General features: G+C 37.4%; 1 protein-coding gene and 1 long non-coding RNA gene across 4 annotated transcripts in view; both read right to left on the bottom strand.

Annotated features, from left to right (window-relative positions):
• Positions 1–17695, bottom strand: part of LOC143750294 (uncharacterized) — a 411790-nt gene that overhangs the window by 185207 nt on the left and 208888 nt on the right. The window lies entirely within an intron of this gene.
• Positions 1–17695, bottom strand: part of smad2 (SMAD family member 2) — a 30262-nt gene that overhangs the window by 5893 nt on the left and 6674 nt on the right. For all 3 annotated transcript variants that reach the window (XM_077243212.1, XM_077243213.1, XM_077243214.1), the window contains 7 exons: positions 9444–9533; positions 7861–8054; positions 7601–7735; positions 7135–7209; positions 4451–4504; positions 4083–4295; positions 3058–3195 (listed from right to left, as the gene is read on the bottom strand). In XM_077243212.1, the coding sequence (XP_077099327.1) occupies positions 3058–3195; positions 4083–4295; positions 4451–4504; positions 7135–7209; positions 7601–7735; positions 7861–8054; positions 9444–9533 (899 nt within the window). The remainder of the gene's footprint in view (positions 1–3057; positions 3196–4082; positions 4296–4450; positions 4505–7134; positions 7210–7600; positions 7736–7860; positions 8055–9443; positions 9534–17695) is intronic.

Raw genomic sequence — 17695 nt, 5'->3', positions numbered from 1 at the left:
AATAATAAATGTTTTTTGAGCATCAAATTATCATATTATAATGATTTCTGAAGGATCATGTGACACTAAAGACTGGAGTAATGATGCTGAATATTCAGCTTTGATCACAGGAATAAATTATATTTTAAAATATATTCACATAGAAAACATGCATTTTAAATTGTCATAATATTCAAGATTATTACTGTTTTTTTTTGGGGGGGGGGGGGGTTAATCAAATAAAGGCAGCCTTGGTGAGCACAGGGATTGAAGTGAAAAAAATTCTTCTGACTGAAATTTATTTTTTTCAGGCCAAGTCATATTCCTTTAACTTTATTTAAATAGTCGAGACCAATAGCGTTTTAAGGGGAGATTTTCTAACCCGCTTTAATATTGCCAGTTTGCGTATTTTAAAAGCTATTTTAATCTATGAAAAAAAAGACTTCGCTTGACAAATAATCAACCATCTACATAACTTTTCAGTGCATGTTTTCATTTATCTTATAAGACAAAACAATCCTAAACTATATTAATATATAGTTTGTTCCATGGCAAATCGTTTTGGCTGAGGGCAAAGTGAAGTTTCATAACTTTATATATTTAGGCTATTTAACTTTAACTTTGTAGCCTTTTAGAGAGCTGACTAATGTTTGACTGAATTGTTTGCTTTATTTCTCATTGTATAGCTTCTTATAGCCTACCTATTAGGCTACTTATACTTTTATACTGGATATTGTTGATCATTAAAACTGACATTTAACAAAAAGAGACAAGGTTGTGTAAAGTTATATATTCTAAAATATTCTTTATATATTTCATTATGCATTCTCTTCACTGTATGTGTACATGCATAATACAATTAAACGATACAACCCTGTCTCTGTTTGTTAAATGTCAGTTTTAATGATCAATAATGTTTTATATTTTTAAAATGAAAACAAAAATAAGCAGGGTTGTGTTTTATATTTCGTGTTGTTATAAATATTATAAATATTACCGGACTCGCGTTCTCTCGTCCTCGGGAGTTCGTTCTCCTGAGTCGAACTTGGAAAGTCCGAACTACCGTCCTTGGTAGGTCCGAAGTTTGCGTAGCCTACTTGGTATTGAGAAACGGCCAATATTGACCCGCGTTCTGTTTTCTATCATGCACCGTGCACGTTTGTGATGGCGTAATATGCACGCAAACGCACCAGGGTTCGATAGAATCGAGTTGAATGTGGAACAAGACCAACGCTGCGGGGGGCGCTGGGAACAAACGCGCTCGTATTCGGACCGCAGCAAACCAGCTGTAGCCTGACATGCACTTCTCCAAAACTAAGATTAATTGAGTGAACACGGAGCAGTTTTTCCGTGAGCGGGAATTGAAAACCAGGACTGGACCATAAGCGAAGTGATTACAGAATGTTAGAGTGGAGAGAGGAACGTGCTTTCACTCCAATCCAGGCTTTATCACATCCCCCTCAGCAGGGTGAATACACCTCGTCTTTCCTTAATTTAAGACTTATTCAAACTAAAATCAAGACATTTATCACACTATTTGAGAAATGAAAGCCTATTTACGGCCTTAACATTATGAAAAGGGAATTTAAGACATTAAGAACAGACGGGATCCCTGCAATTGACGGAAATCCGTCATAGACTCGCTGCAATTAACGGAAATCCGTCGTAGCGACGGAGAACTTTAATTCCTGTGAGCAAAAGTGACTTTTAAAAATATAAAAAAATCTCTCCGATTCAAAACTTTTGACCAGTAGTGTACATGCACAGAAAGCTCAGACAGCACTTGAGTACAAGATCGAGTCCACTTTCGCAGCTTACTGCGCTTGAATGATTTTAGTATTTAAACTGGTAAGTCTTAAAAACACATGCAAATTTATAATCTTTAATGGTGATGCAGCACCGCAAGTAGGGGTGTGCCATATCATACCGTCCACGATAATACTGGTATACATTTTTAAATGATAAAAAAAGTGTCATATCGCGATATCAATGATATAGCGACGCGATGACGTATGGCGGATTTACGTTTCCTAGCACACACAACAACAACACTTGCCTGAGCGCGAGAGCAGCCTGTCAGCCTCCGATGACGATTTAGCAATTTTACAATCAGCATGAGTGTTCAGCGGGGCTGCCGACGCGCGTCTTCTCTCGCGCGCGTTTAGGAGTCGGGACATGACTGAATGGTCTCTTGCACAATCAGGCCATCAGTGCATCGTAACTAAAGTTTATAATTTTCAAGTCTACTCGAGCACTCTCTGAGAGAGTTGCACTGCCGGCATACATAGAGTAAAGCTCGCGAGAAACTAAAGTTATTTTTCGTGGATTATATCGCTTTAATGGGGGGAAAAACGCAAAATTGTGTAAAACTTCCGGTCTTGGTAAGTATACTCATAAACACAGTCGGTTATAGGCTATATAAAACGCATGTGACAGTCTGACAGACAGTATAATGAAAACAACAATGGATTCGTGCACTAGCTGTAAAAGTGACAGCAGCCATAGGCTATGCGCCTGTCATTAATGTTATCGTCAAAACAACAAAAGATAGCTTTAATTGTAATGGATGAGAATTATTAGCCTATGTATTTAATTTAATCAGGAAACAGAACTAAAAGACTATGTGCTATTTTACATTTGATTACTTTATTATGTTTCTGTAGTATTTCTGAATACTGGTGTTAGACCTACACACATTTAACATTTAATTCTAAGATTGAAATCAAGCTTCCTTGTGTTGTGTAAACTCTTAACAACAAAATAACCACATTGTAAAAACGCAATGAGTGAGCAAACATTTAGGCGAGATAAACATAATAAGAAAATTTGCTTCAATAACAAAAAAAAAAAATGTCTATATCGTCATAAATATCATTATCGCAAATATTCTTGAAATATCGTGATAGAATTTTGAGGCTATATCGCCCACCCCTAACCGCAAGTCACGAGCGCAACCACGACAGAGACAACAAATCTAACAAAAACTACTGGATGACAAGATTGTCCCCGTTTATTCTGTCTACCGCTTTGCTGCCCACCTGTAGTACCATGGACACTGAAAGAGAGTGAATCTCTTACCTGGGGGGATTTTACAGACTGTTGCAGGGTGCCAGCCATACCTCTGATTACAGTTAGGGCTTTGAACGAAGATGGCACTATCGCTAAGACATTCAGCAAACACTTCCCCACCAATATAATACAGCCTGACCCCTCGACCTAATCAAAGACAAACAAAGACAAAACAAAGACAAAACAAAATTTCTTGGTACATACAAAAGTAATAATTTTGGTCAACCAAAATTGAAAATCATCATCTTTTACTCATCCTCATGTTGTTTCTGTATGATTAACTTTCATTGTATGGACAAGAAAAGACCAGTTTCAAAATATTATTTTGTTTCTTTAAAGAAAGTCAATTGGGCTTTTCACACTTGAACTAGTTAATCCTGGGTTATTCTAAACCGCGGTTAAACAGAATCCTGGGTTATCTTGCTTCACGTTTCACACTGCTCATAATTTACCCGGGGTTAACAATTCATCCTGGACATTCCTAAACCCTGGGTTAACATCCTTGTTTGCATATTTGAGGCGTCAATGTCACTGAATGGACGAACACTGTATGCAAACAGTTTAAATAAAGGCTCTAGCATTGCACATCCTTGGATTATATATTGCTGATTGAACTATCAGACTATAAAGCTAAGAATTGAACGGTCTCTTCTTCACTGCAATAGCACATTTTCTGTCACCATTTGACATTTTCCCCCTCAACCGCTGAAACACAGCTTACAGTTTATACAACACAAGCTGTTCCTGTGACTTGCAAAGCATCTGAGGCATGAGATTGGCTGTCTGTTGCTAAGCATCTAACCGGGGCTTTACCCGGGGTTAAAAGCAGGGTTTAAAACAATGATAACCCGGGGTTAAGTACAGAGTGAAAAGCCCTACTGAGGTCTTCTGTGTTCTGTAAACTAAAGCAAGTCATTCAGGTTCAGAATGATGTGAAAGTAAATACAAGATGTCGATTTTAGTTTTTGGGTGAACTGTCCCTTAATTTCAACTGAAACACTTGATAGTAGACCAGCTGAAGATGTCTTGGATACCTATGTGTCTCCGGGTCATCTCCACGGTGGCGTTGCGGTTGACATTGGACAGCAGGCCCAGGCAGAACCGCTCTGAGTTGGAGGGGTCTGTGAAGCCATCCACGGTGAGGGAAGGCTGAGAGGCGTGGAACGTTTCACCCACCCGCTGGTTTAGTTCATAGTAAGCTATAGAGCACCAAAACGCAGGCTCCGAGTAAGTCACTGGCTGCAGGTCTAAAACAGAGATGAGGAAGACCAATGTAAGGGAACAAGTTGGCAATCTTGTATTAACTGTGCATAGATCTTTGAAGTCCTCAATCTTAAGAAATGGACAAGATGTCAATACAATGGCTTTCAAGAGTGAAGTTAAGCAGTTAATCGGCTCTTACCCATGCCATGATTGACAGGCGAGAGTGTGCTTGGCGACAGTTCTGCAGGAGAACCTGACAAAAATAAGAGGTTTTCCTTACAATAATGGAGATAATTTGGTGCCTGCCAATGTAAAAATGTTACGGTCTATCAATGGACACATGATTTGAGGCATCATTCCTGTCTGAAACCAAACTGAAGTTTACATTTTAATTTAGGGGTCTGTTTAGACCTGAAACCCTACGTATGAGCAATAACAAAAGGCAGCATTGCACTACAATGGAAATTCTTGTTACACTGGGTTGAAAAACGGAATAAGTTGCAATTTTGTGATGTACATCTGAGTAAAACAGATTATCATAAACACAGAAAATTAGGACAAGGACTTGGTTCAATCCATCGGTTGTTGAAACTTGCAGATGATGTCACCAGAGAGAAGTCTGTCACTCCAATGGAATATTGAGTTGCATTTAAACATAATAACACATTCATGGATGAATTGTTCATAATAAAATCAATAACATGCATTTAAAAAACCTGAAGTGAAATTTGAAATGTTTAAAATAACTAAAGAAATTCTAAGTATGATTAAATTTAAGTGGGGTGGCGTTACTACCATAACATAACTTCTGTCAGGTTGCAGGGATTAAAGTGAAACAAATTCTTCTGACTGAAATTTTTTTCAGGCCAAGTCATATTCCTTTAACTTTATTTAAATAGTTGAGACCAATAGCGTTTTAAGAGGAGATTTTTTAACCCGCTTTAATATTGCCAGTTTGCGTATTTTAAAAGCTATTTTAATCTATGAAAAATTACTTAGCTTGACAAATAATCAACCATCTACATAACTTTTCAGTGCATGTTTTTATTTATCTTATAAGACAAAACAATGCTAAACTATATTAATATATAGTTTGTTCCATGGCAAATCGTTTTGGCTGAGGGCAAAGTGAAGTTTCATAACTTTATATATTTAGGCTATTTAACTTTAACTTTGTAGCCTTTTAGAGAGCTGACTAATGTTTGACTGAATTGTTTGCTTTATTTCTCATTGTATAGCTTCTTATAGCCTACCTATTAGTATCAATGATGTTTCATATTTTTAAAATGAAAACAAAAATAAGCAGGGTTGCGTTTTATATTTCGTGTTGTTATAAATATATGCAGTGAAGATAATCAATGTGCGTTGCCTGAACCAAATTTGTGTGGCCATTAATATGTTTATGATAATATGTTCATTTATAAATGAAAAGAGGCGTTTTATACATTTCGTTTTATTGTTGATGAAAAGAGGCAGAGTTGTATTTTATACCATATTTCATTTTATTGTTACCTAAAATATACATAAAGAGATAACCGGAGTAGCCAGAGCGAGCTGAGGGACGCGATCAAGAACGCGCTGTTCCATTTGCAGAATTACCGGACTCGCGTTCTCTCGTCCTCGGGAGTTCGTTCTCCTGAGTCGAACTTGGCAAGTCCGAACTACCAAGGACGCAAGTCCTAAGTTTGCGTACTTGGTATTGAAAAACGGCCAATATTGACCCGGTTCTGTTTTCTATCACGCGCCGTGCACGTTTGCGATGACGTAGGCTAATATGAACGCAAACGCACCAGGGTTCGATGGAATCAAGTTGAGTGTGAAACCAGACCAACGCTGCGGGGGGCGCCAGGAACAAACGCGCTCGGATTCAGACCGCAGCAAACCAGCTGTAGCCTGACATGCACTTCTCCAAAACTAAGATTAATTGAGTGAACACGGAGCAGTTTTTCCGTGAGCGGGAATTGAAAACCAGGACTGGACCATAAGCGAAGTGATTACAGAATGCTTAGAGTGGAGAGAGGAACGTGCTTTCACTCCAATCCAGGCTTTATCACATCCCCCTCAGCAGGGTGAATACACCTCGTCTTTCCTTAATTTAAGACTTATTCAAACTAAAATCAAGACATTTATCACACTATTTGAGAAATGAAAACCTATTTACGGCCTTAAAATTATGAAAAGTGAATTTAAGACATTAAGGATAGACGGGAACCCTGCAATTGAATGAAATTCGTCATAGACTCGCTGCAATTAACGGAAATCCGTCGTAGCGACGGAGAACTTTAATCCCTGAGGTTGCCACTTGATGTCTGTAAAATCTGGATCCTGAAGCATTAACAATTGACTGCCTTGAGGCTGAAACAGACACTACATGACTTCAGTGCAGACTTTTGCCATGAATTCCAGTCTGGATGGGCACAGACAGTCTCTTTTTTCTTTCAGACTTTGATTCCATCCAGTCGGAGGAGATCAAACATGTTTGATATTGAGCCGAATTTAGATCACATTTTATATTCATTTGTCATGCGCCTTGCAACTAGCCACACAGTTCTGAGATTGTTGTGTTTGAACGACTTTAAAATCTAGTAGTGTGCCGTTTACAGTTTGATGTCTAGTTTTTTTTCCTCTGTAACCATTTGCAAAGGTTGCATGTGTGATGCCTAGTGTTTTTAAATCGGTCCAAATTTTAAAAAGTTGTGTAGTGTATTCCAGTCTATAATAAACATGTTCTGTCCAGGTAGGTTTCAGAGGTTCATTATCCTACAGTCTAGATGGAGCTCGAAAAGGAATCTACAGCAGTAAACGTGGATTGTGCTTTACAGTCTAAAACACACACACACTTGGCTGTCACTCCCATGTAGTGATGTCACTGTGGGAATGTACCTGTGTCCATACTTTGATTCATCTGCTGGTCACTGGCCTCTCCATCCTCACTGATGTATCCCGGGGGAGGAGTTTCTGAACATTTAGAAATCAAAAACAAAGATCACCAATTTACTCTAAAGGCAAGATAACTATAAAAATAACTATATTCGCATCCACACCGAGGAACAATATCTTTGATTATTCCAAGCATGCTGCAGTTTAAAATGGTCGAGCTCTTTAAAGCGGGATGGATTCGGATTGGCTCGTTCATCCGTTAGATAAAATTATTCTGAAAGTGAGTCCAACGATATTGTTTCTCTGTGCCGTCATCATTATTGTCTTTTTGTGGACTTTTGTTATTGTTATAGTTATCGTTCCTGTTGTGAACAGGCCCTAAACTACACAATAACCCATAATGTCTTCGGCCTTAAATTTGGTGTGAAACGATTTGGTGAGACATTTGGTGTGAGACGTGTGTTCCTACCTGGTATGTAATTGTTAGGGGGCTCTATCCCTGTTGGGAAGTTGGTGTTTTCAGGTATGGAGTTGGTGTAGTCGTCCAGAGGCGGCAGCTCAGTCAGGATCTCTGTGTGTCTTGGCACGAGGACGGGTGGAAGAACTACAGGAGAGACATTCAGAATCGAGAGGACTGAATGAACACTTGGTTCAAATTTCACACATTAGGAAGCGTTCAGAAAAACCATTTGAATCTTTTCTTGGCAACTCAGCTGCCATTTTCCACACCTGGCGTCTCCACCCGCTGGTAGTGGTAGGGGTTGATGCAGACTTCATCCTTCTTGAGGTTGAAGGCGTACTCGCAGGTCTCGATGGCACGCAGCTCGTGGTGGCTGTGCAGGTCGGGCCATCGCCACAGGCGGCAGTAGATGACATGAGGCAGACCTTTACGGTGAGACACTTGCAGACGCCCGTCCAGAGATCTGACCCGAGCATCCACAGAGAGAGGGCGAGAGAAATGGAAGAGAAGGGAGTGTGCCAAATGACCAGAGAAAGACATGCATGGATGGAGGGAAGAGGGAAGGTGGCACGATTAGACAGCAAATCATGACCAAGATGCAAGGTTAAACATTTACGATTATAACTCCTGAATTTTCATACAAAATAATGGAATACTACTATATTAAATCAATGGTTCTCAACTGGTGGGTTGTTGTGACCCAAAAAATGGGTTGTATACATCAAGGGAGAAGGGGAAAAAAACATTTTAAAAGCAACTAACCATATAACGTGTTAAAATGTGTGTGTGGGCTTAATATTAATTTGGTTCCACTTCATATTAAGTGTCATTGACTACAGTGTTAGCATTAAAAATGAATCATTTGATACAATGCACTTATTGTTTAAATGTTTTTACAGAGTACTTATTTTAAAAATAAAATACCTGCATCTAATTACACAGTAATTAATTTCTGTAATTACATCTACAATTAGACTGTTAACCCTTCCCTAACACCTTAACCCAACCTTCTTTTTTGATGCATGTACATAGCAGTTCAAGACACCTAATATAAAGTGGGGCCCTAATTTTGATATGCATCCAATCAAACAGCATAACTAAATAACTATATAATACGCATGTATACGCAAGCATTCAAAAGTTGAGCCTGTAGGATTTTTAAAACCTTTATGAAAGGGTCTTCTGCTCATCAAGGCTGCATTTATTTGTTCAAGAATACAGTAAAAACAGTAATATTACTACAATTTTAAATTGCTGTTTTCTACGTGAATATATTGTAAAATTTGTGGAGTTTGCGGAAACCGTGATAGACCTTTTCCAGGGTTCTATGAATTGAAGGTTCAAAAGAACAGCATTTATTTGAAATCAAAATCTTTTGTAACATTATAACTATCTTTAAATGGTAAATTGTGATCCATTAAATGTATGCTTTCTGAATAAAAGTATTAATTTCTTTTAAAAAATTTTTGCTGACCCCAAATCTTTGAATGATATATAGGTTAACATAAAAAAGACAGAGGACATAATTACTTCTGCATAAATTTGGCAATGGTTTGGGTCACCATTTCAGAGTAAAATCAGTAAAACCAGTTGAGAACCACCGTTTTAAACTGTTTCTTTAGTGAAGTGTATGTATGAGTTATGAAAATATGTCGATCTGCTTTAAAACTATTGTAACATTCAGAGTTAAATCTCTACAATAAAATAAGTGATGCCATCATTAAGATATTTAAATCTAAATCAACAATAATAAAGCAGGTTATTACGCGGCCCCTGGAGCCCCCTGTGCTCGTTCATCCCCACCTGTGGCTTGTGGGGTGAGTGTGGCACAATGTCAGCAGAGGATATTCACCTGGTTTGGTCAGGGTAGCTGTAAAGGCCTGAGGTATCCCACTGTTCTATCGTATTTGGTGTACTCAGTCCCCAAATTTCAGAGCAATTGCTGTGCACAGAAAGTAAAAAAACAAAAACAAACAAAAAAGAAAAACAAACACAAAGAAACAAAAAAAAAAATGATAAACATGGGGCATGATTCATTCAAAAATACCAAGATGAAGTACCATGAGGGGAAAATCGAAGGGCATTGTTTCTTTTATTTGAGATGTTTTGCGCAGGTCGTCTGAAACTGGCGAACGACGCGGTCCACCTCGAATAAAAGAAGCCACTCTAACGGAAAATTCACATATAACAGTGAGATGAGAAAACCGAAGAGAAACTGACAAATGTATTTACAGTTAGGGCTGGGCGATATATTGAATATTCACAATATATTCGCGATGAAAATTAGGCAGTATGTCAGTCTGGTTCATTTCCATGATTCGAATCAGCTCAAGATTGTCATTTAAAAAAGTAGACTTAAATGTTCCTGGACAATTTACATCCGTTTAACTGAAACAAATGCTGCTGCACAAATGTCATTTAGTGGAAAAACATGCCTAATTATTTTAACGTGACTATTTTAGTTGTTATTTTAAAAGCAGTTTTATAGCAAAAATGTATGTCAATATCTAAAAGGCAAAAAAATTCAAATAAGAGGCATTTCCTGCTACATCGCCCAGCTCTAGTTACAGTGCATAATCTCTTCCCCGGTCATCATGCGGTGTTATGAGACGAAAAGGGCAATTGACGTTATTAAAGACGTTTCATTCAGGGATTGATTTCACATCAGATATCAACATTTACACATGCAGCACAGGACAGGAGCCTATGACCTACTGTCGCTCGACTACATCACACTCAAGATAAAGAACGCTATCAGTCAATCAGACAAGCACACAGACCTTCAGTAGTTCTGAAAAAGAAACATGGGATGAGAAACAGACATGGTGACGTGACAGGAACAGGACTCGCACAGACTTGATATGTGATGAATGAAGTTTTGGCCCCCTGTGGTTTAACGGTCTCTGAAAAGGGACTCGAAAGACAGAAGCTCACAACCACGTGCCAGACTCCACCCGCAACCTGGAGTCACTTCTAATCACAAATGGTCTTGATAATCTTTTTTAAACACAGACTACATTTTTTTGTTTTACATTTGTCCTGCAGCAGTGGTCCTATTGGATAAAGAAGTATTTTTCCAACTCCCACTAGTAACAACTGAATATAAAGAGTCACGTATTTGAGAAAGAATATTCAAATATCTTTTAAATCGATAGTGATCATGCAAAGAGTTCCCAGGTTGTTTTGAAGCAAAATATATTTAGTTAAACACTTCCGTTTACTACGCTTTGACACGTTTTTTCTTTGTTTAATGTAAATGTATTAAATAAAATGTTATTGCCTCTTAAAAAAGATTTTAAATGTAGCTACCTTGTGACCTTAAAGGGAAAGATCACAGAAAAATGGGTTATTCCCCCTCATGTTGTTCCAAACCCAGACCCTGTAGACCTTAATCTTCAAAACACAAATGAAGACATTTTTAATAAAACCTGAGTGATTTCTGCTCCTCCACTGAAAGTCCATTCCACCAAAACTGACGTTAAAGAGTTGATTAATGCATATTGATATACAGCACATCAAATATGGCAAACACTAAAGCTCAACTGTACTTGCTTGACGTGCAAGAACTTGCTTAAACCTCTCAATTCATATTGATTACTTTTACAACATTTTGAAGAAGTTTAAAGGATTAGTTCACTTTTTAAAAAACTTTTGCTGATAATTTACTCACCCCCATGTCATCCAAGATGTCCATGTCTTTCTTTCTTCAGTTGAAAAGAAATTAAGGTTTTTGATGAAAACTAGGATTTTTCTCCATATAATGGTCTTCATGGGGTACCAAACGGTCCAAGGTCCAAATGACAGTTTCAGTGCAGCTTCAAATGGCTTTAAACGACACCAGACGATGCATAAGGGTCTTATCTTGCGAAACTATCGGTCATTTCAAAAATAAATAAAAAAAGTTTAAGTTTTATAAGCACAAATGCTCGCCTCGTTCGTGACTCTCCAGTTCAAACTCGTTCATCAAAATGAACCAATCTTTTTTCGAGTCATTTCGTTCGTTGAATGAACGGAATGACTCGAAAAAAGATTTGTTCATTTTGATGAACGAGTTCAAACAGGAGAGTCACGAACGTGCATCACAGAACAGAGCAAGGCGAGCATTTGTGCTTATAAAACTTAAACCTTTTTATTTCTTTTTGAAATGACCGATCGTTTCGCAAGATAAGACCCTTATGCATCGTCTGGTGTCCTTTAAAGCCATTTGAAGCTGCACTGAAATTGTCATTTGGATCTTGGACCATTTGGTACCCCATGAAGTCCATTATATGGAGAAAAATCCTAGAATGTTTTCATCAAAAACCTTAATTTCTTTTCGACTGAAGAAAGAAAGACATGGCCATCTTGGATGACATGCGGGTGAGTAAATTATCAGCAAAAGTTTTTCAAAAAGTGAACTAATCCTTTAAGTGTCAAAGTTTTGGTTGAATGGACTTTCAAAGGAAGGACAGAAATCTCTCAAGTTTCATTAAAATATCTTCATTTGCGTTCAGAAGATGAACAGTCTTCTGGGTTTAGAATGACATGAGGCCGAGTAAATGACCATTTTCATTTTTGGGTGAACTATCCTTTTAGCTTTTTCAAAAGAGTAATTTGTGTCGCATCTGTGTGAAGCTTGAAACTCAAAAGTAAAGCCATTGACGAACAATCATTTATACAACAAACTAACCTACATTAAAACAGGACAAGACCAAAGGAGCCTGTAAAGAAAGAAAACTCTTGAGGAGAACATTAACATTAGAGCAGGTTATCTGAGCGGCGCGTGTATCGCTAACCCACGACCTGTACACTCGCTGCTGCCTGATGTCAAAAGTTAATGAGACCGACCCTGATGTAACGATGTTACCCGAGATATTGAGCGAAGCTTGCTCAGAGTATAACGTGTCCTTATTCCTCCAGGGAATTAAGATTTCATGATGCTCAGAGAACATGATCGATAGGCAGTTTTAGTCAACGACATGCAAGGAGAGTATACAGATTAAATCGGTCTACTCATTTTTACAGGTGAGATTCATTTGTAGTACTTTTAAACCAGAAACTGCTAGAATGGCACAGAATTCACTTCTCTTTTTTTACTGTATTCATGCATAATTCCACATCTAATTAACCTGTTCCAATGTTAATATTTGACCAATATTACAAATCTGGCCAATACTGGAATCATTTTATGTTACGGCTAATAACGATAACATGATACTCAAATTCTATAGAATTGTTTCTAAATAGATTTTTTTTTAAACACCGAAACCTGAAATTGTTTTAAATTATACAAGTCAATTTAGGCATCATTACATTGCAATTTACAATCTCAAACATGTATATTCATTTTATGATTTAGGTTTAAGTTTTATTAAACCAGTGTTTTAAAGATTAACTTTGAGTGTTAACCCAGCCTATATTTTATTTAATTATGGATTGAAAAATCCCAACAGCTCTAATATTTGCCATTAACTGATACCTTCTTTGTAGTTTCAGTTTGAGCTTTACTAAAAGTGAATTTCAAATGCCATGCAGTGTTAAGGAGGGAGAAAGAAAGAGCAAAGTGAATGTATATGTGAAACCATTAAAGAAGTGAAACCACAGAGTTTACATAAACTCACATGACCTGCTTTAGGGGGGATGGGGACTTCAGTTTCAACACCAGTAGATGGAGGGTTTCCCAAAACGCTCTTAAAACACACACGCTCGGCACACAATAGAAACCCGATTCAGTATTAACCCTCAAAATAACAATAGAGCAGATGGCCGAACAGCGATCACTGTGTGATATCAACAGAGGTGCATTCAAGCACGATAATGATAATTCACAAAACTATGATGAACATTTGCAGAAATTCTATCAATATTACATGACTCTAGATAACTGGTGAAAACATTAATGTAATTTACAAAGAAATGACAAAATATTGTACCAATGCCTACACCCAAAATGCAATGGTTTATTACTTAATGTCACCAAAAAATTAAATCAGGACAATTAAATTTTTACTATGAAGTCCATCACAAGATGGACCCCATCAGCAATTCAAAGTAGGGCTACTTGACTATGGCAAAAATAATAAATCACGATTACTGTGGTCGATATTGAAATTAAGATTATCAAAGTCTTATTTCATGAGATGAGTAAATTTAGATATCAGTAAACCAATTATGGATAGGTTTATTAGGCTACCTCATTAAAAACTAATACTAGGTTAATACTACTAAGTAATGGAGCCAAGTAAACAGAGTCTACAAGTAAACAGTCGGCAACACAAGACAAATAAACTAATTACAAAATACAACAAAACTAAAAGATAAAAACTAAATAAACACTGATTTTAGTTTAAGGAGATGTACTAGTGGTATTCAGATAACTAATAACCTACAACAGAAAGTGAATAAAGTTAAATAACACTGCAAAGTCTTATACAAAACATATAGATTAATCCTTAAAGCTACAAAAGTTATTCATTCCAGTGCAGTGATTTTATCTTTGTCTGATATTGTTTGATAAACATTAATGACACTGAATTCAAGCAGTAATATCCGGCTGCTGCCACTTTAAGAGCTGATGCATGGATCCAATATACTCAACAGTTTACATTTACTTAAGACATAACCGACTGGGTTTACGAGGATGCTTAAAACGGCATCTTGATAATTTTTGCATGTAGGCTATTTGACCTTTTAGGCATGTATCTGAAGCCCACAGTATACTTTGCTTATGCGGGTTTGGCACACAGAAAGCCACCTGGGGAAGAGTCTCTTTCACGGCTTAATTTGCTTTTAATGACATTGTTTCATATCGGGCACGTCCCACTTATTCGGCTGTTTTGGATGTTAAGTTTGGCTTTTGGAGGCACACATTTGGCACAGCGCTGCAACATTAATCGCACAATAATCCTTTTACCTTGATTATCTTGTTTTCATGATTGTTGGACGCTAAAAATTTAATTGAAAACCATTTACAATTAATCGCACAGACCTAATTCAAAGTGACCAGAACCAAGTTGATAAATCTGGATCCCACACCAGCATCACTGGGCGTCCGTGTCCCAGACAGATTACACACTTTTGGAGGAGACCACATCCCCACTAAACCACACAGAGTCCATCTGCTACCCTCACTTGGCACGAGATGAAAGCAAAAAATATGTTCTAAAAAACAAAGCACCACCTTCTTGTGACTAGCTAAAGAAAAGTTAGTCTTAAAATACAATGCAAAGATTTAGCAGGAACAATGAATGGGCTGTGTATCAAAACAAACCCCAGGACGGATTAAACAGAGCCATCAACAAAGGAAACCATATGTCTCTGTCAAATCTCAGGATGATTCCTGCAAATGAACAGTCAATGAATGTCCCGTTTCAGGCTTCCATTTGAACATGTGCCAAGTGACCAACATCTTAATCCCACGAGAGACGTCTGAACAAGCAATTCAAGATGGTCTTTTTAAATGCTTCATAAAATGATTTCCTTTCACGTGAAACTTGTATCCTTTTGTTTAAATGGCTAACTTGATTGTCTCTCCCACTTATACGATCTGTTGTATTGATTTGCATTTTTGTTGGCAATTCCCATAAAACAAAGGCTACTTAACGGATACCATAACTAATATTCTGAATAAATTGTGATCTGAGAAAACATTTGTCCCTCAGTTCTAAAGTCATTTATTAAACCAAATGAAAGCCAGGCCTTAATTATTGTATGGAAAGCCAGACAGACAACAGAGTCTTCAGGTTACAATCAATAGACCTGAAAAAGCCACAGCGCCAGCCGGCTCTGTCCTCAGAGAAACCCTCTTCACATTCTTACACTCACTCAAGGCATCTTACAGATACACTATCAGCACTTCTGTACTAAAGACCTGCGAGGAGATCTTCAACAGGAAGTTAGGTCGAGACAGATACGAGATTGTTTTCCCTTTAAACAAGAGTAACGTAACAAGTAATGAAAAGGACTAAACATCAGCTAAAATTTAACATTGTTCGTATTGTTTAGTTCTGGATGTACGCATGCAGGAACATTTTGTTTTGATATAGTGTTTGTTTTGTGCAAATTAAACGCATGGCATACAGCTGGATCTGTTTGGAAAAATTCAAGATTGAATTCGTAAGCAACTATCCAAACGACAAAAGAACAAATCCTCTCCTTACTTTCATTCGAGGTTGCCAGCTGAATCAGTTCTGTATAATGTACTTGATAACTGGATAAAAATCCTTAAGGAGGGCAACAGGGTGGTTTAATCATGGCATTTTAAAAGCACATGATAAATCATTCACTTGCAACCATTTAAACTTTGAAAATTCAAGTCTGTTCAGTACAGCTACAATACAGTAGATATTCTGCTTATCGTGACCCGTTTAAGTGATGTTTGTGCTTCTCTTCTAGACAAAAACAGGAAAATATTTTGCTCTAATAGAACAGACCAAAGAGCAAATGTTGAGCATTAAGTAATTGAAGCTTTGTGGATATATTATTCTCATGCTGTCAAAAATAAACAGTCTGATAGAGCAAAATACACAAGATATGCACATTTGGTAAATAGTGCTTTTGCATGATACTAAACAGTATAGAGATTTGTTCGAAAATCTGTGGAATGGATTAAAATTACACTTCACCACAAAGATGAAAATTCATTTTTGTCATCAAAATACTTTAACAATATTAATTTGGAACTAGTTGACTTACATTGCATGGTGAGAGAGAAAAACTCATCTCTCAAACTAATTAAGTTTTGGAACAACAAATCTTGTGTAGAAAATCATTTAATGCCAGCTTCTTTTAAAGTGTGCCATTTGCATAAGCTCATCTCATGAATATGATCACTTCTACACGACTTTCCCGGGCGAATCATGGTATGAAAGCGCACTCGGGACAGAAAAACACGTCCATGTGTCACTAGATGTGATGAACAGCACAAATGGAACAAATCTGAAATCAATCTTCATTTCATTTACAAGCTATTATGCCTTTTCATAAATGGAGAACACTCTAGCTGAGCCTTTTGTTCACACAGGTATGTGAGGGAGGCTGGAAAGGACAGTTGCGGAGGCTTTTGACATTGCCATTACCAAACATAACAACCAAAGGACACAATGACTGATCCAGCCGTTCCCACAAGCCTCCAAGGTTAGAGAACAGATTAGCAGCAGAAAACACATGCTGGAAGCAAAGTTTCCCACCCTTTGAATCCACTCTCAAGGGAAGACAAAGCCCTCTGGATGACTTGGAAGCATTTCTGAAGGTTTAACCAGGGCTCTGCATCTGAGCAGAGAAAAGCCATCATTTTAATGTTCACTTGTACACATTTCAGCTGGGAGGATAGATTTAACCTGCATTTATTGTAAGCTATAGTCTTAAGAGGTTTTGCTGAGTGAACCTGATCAAGTATTAAGGCATAGTGCCAAGTCACAGAGCATTTTCACAATAAGCATTGCACAATTTTTCAATAAAAAGTGGGAGATACGCATTCAGGCCTGCATTTGTTAAATTACACACTTAAAAAGACTCTGTGGATTTGAGAAGTTGGAATTAATTCTAAAAGGATTCAATAGAAATAAATCTCTCAAGGACAATGCCTGTTTGCCATAAGCAGCTTGCGTTATCAGTTTTGACAACACCTTTTTGAATTATTTAACCAAGGAAATGTTTAAAGCCGCTTTCATGCGATTATGCCCTGTTCAAGTTTGTTTAGCATCTTACACCAAAATTAAACTATATTAGAAGCTGAACCTGTGCTAACCTTTACATAAGCGTTAGATAATCTAAATACTAAGACAGGCTGTGGTGTATCTTACAAGTGGACCGTTTATAGAATGTTGCGTTATAAAATTAAGCAACAAAAGCTGATTTCCATTCAAAGTTCCAACTTATTCGCGAAAATTAATATATCGCATAAAACATTTGCGAATAACACACCGTTTCCATTCATGGAGTTGAAGAGAACAAAATCACTTCCTGATAAACTGGTGCCAAATATCACTTAAGAAAAATGGAAGTTGCTGCAGTAGGAGAAGCCACTGTGGGTCTTTTATTTGTATTTAATAAATGACATGCACACTGGTGAAACGTAATAAACACTACCGTCATGTTATCTTGATTTTGGAGGCAGATGCCTTC

Source organism: Siphateles boraxobius, unplaced genomic scaffold (assembly GCF_051911475.1).
Source record: "Siphateles boraxobius isolate OS27281-9 unplaced genomic scaffold, OSU_SipBor_1 25, whole genome shotgun sequence".
Lineage (NCBI taxonomy): Eukaryota > Metazoa > Chordata > Actinopteri > Cypriniformes > Leuciscidae > Siphateles > Siphateles boraxobius.
Note: the sequence above shows the minus strand (reverse complement) of the source record. Positions and strands in the feature narration are given on the sequence as shown.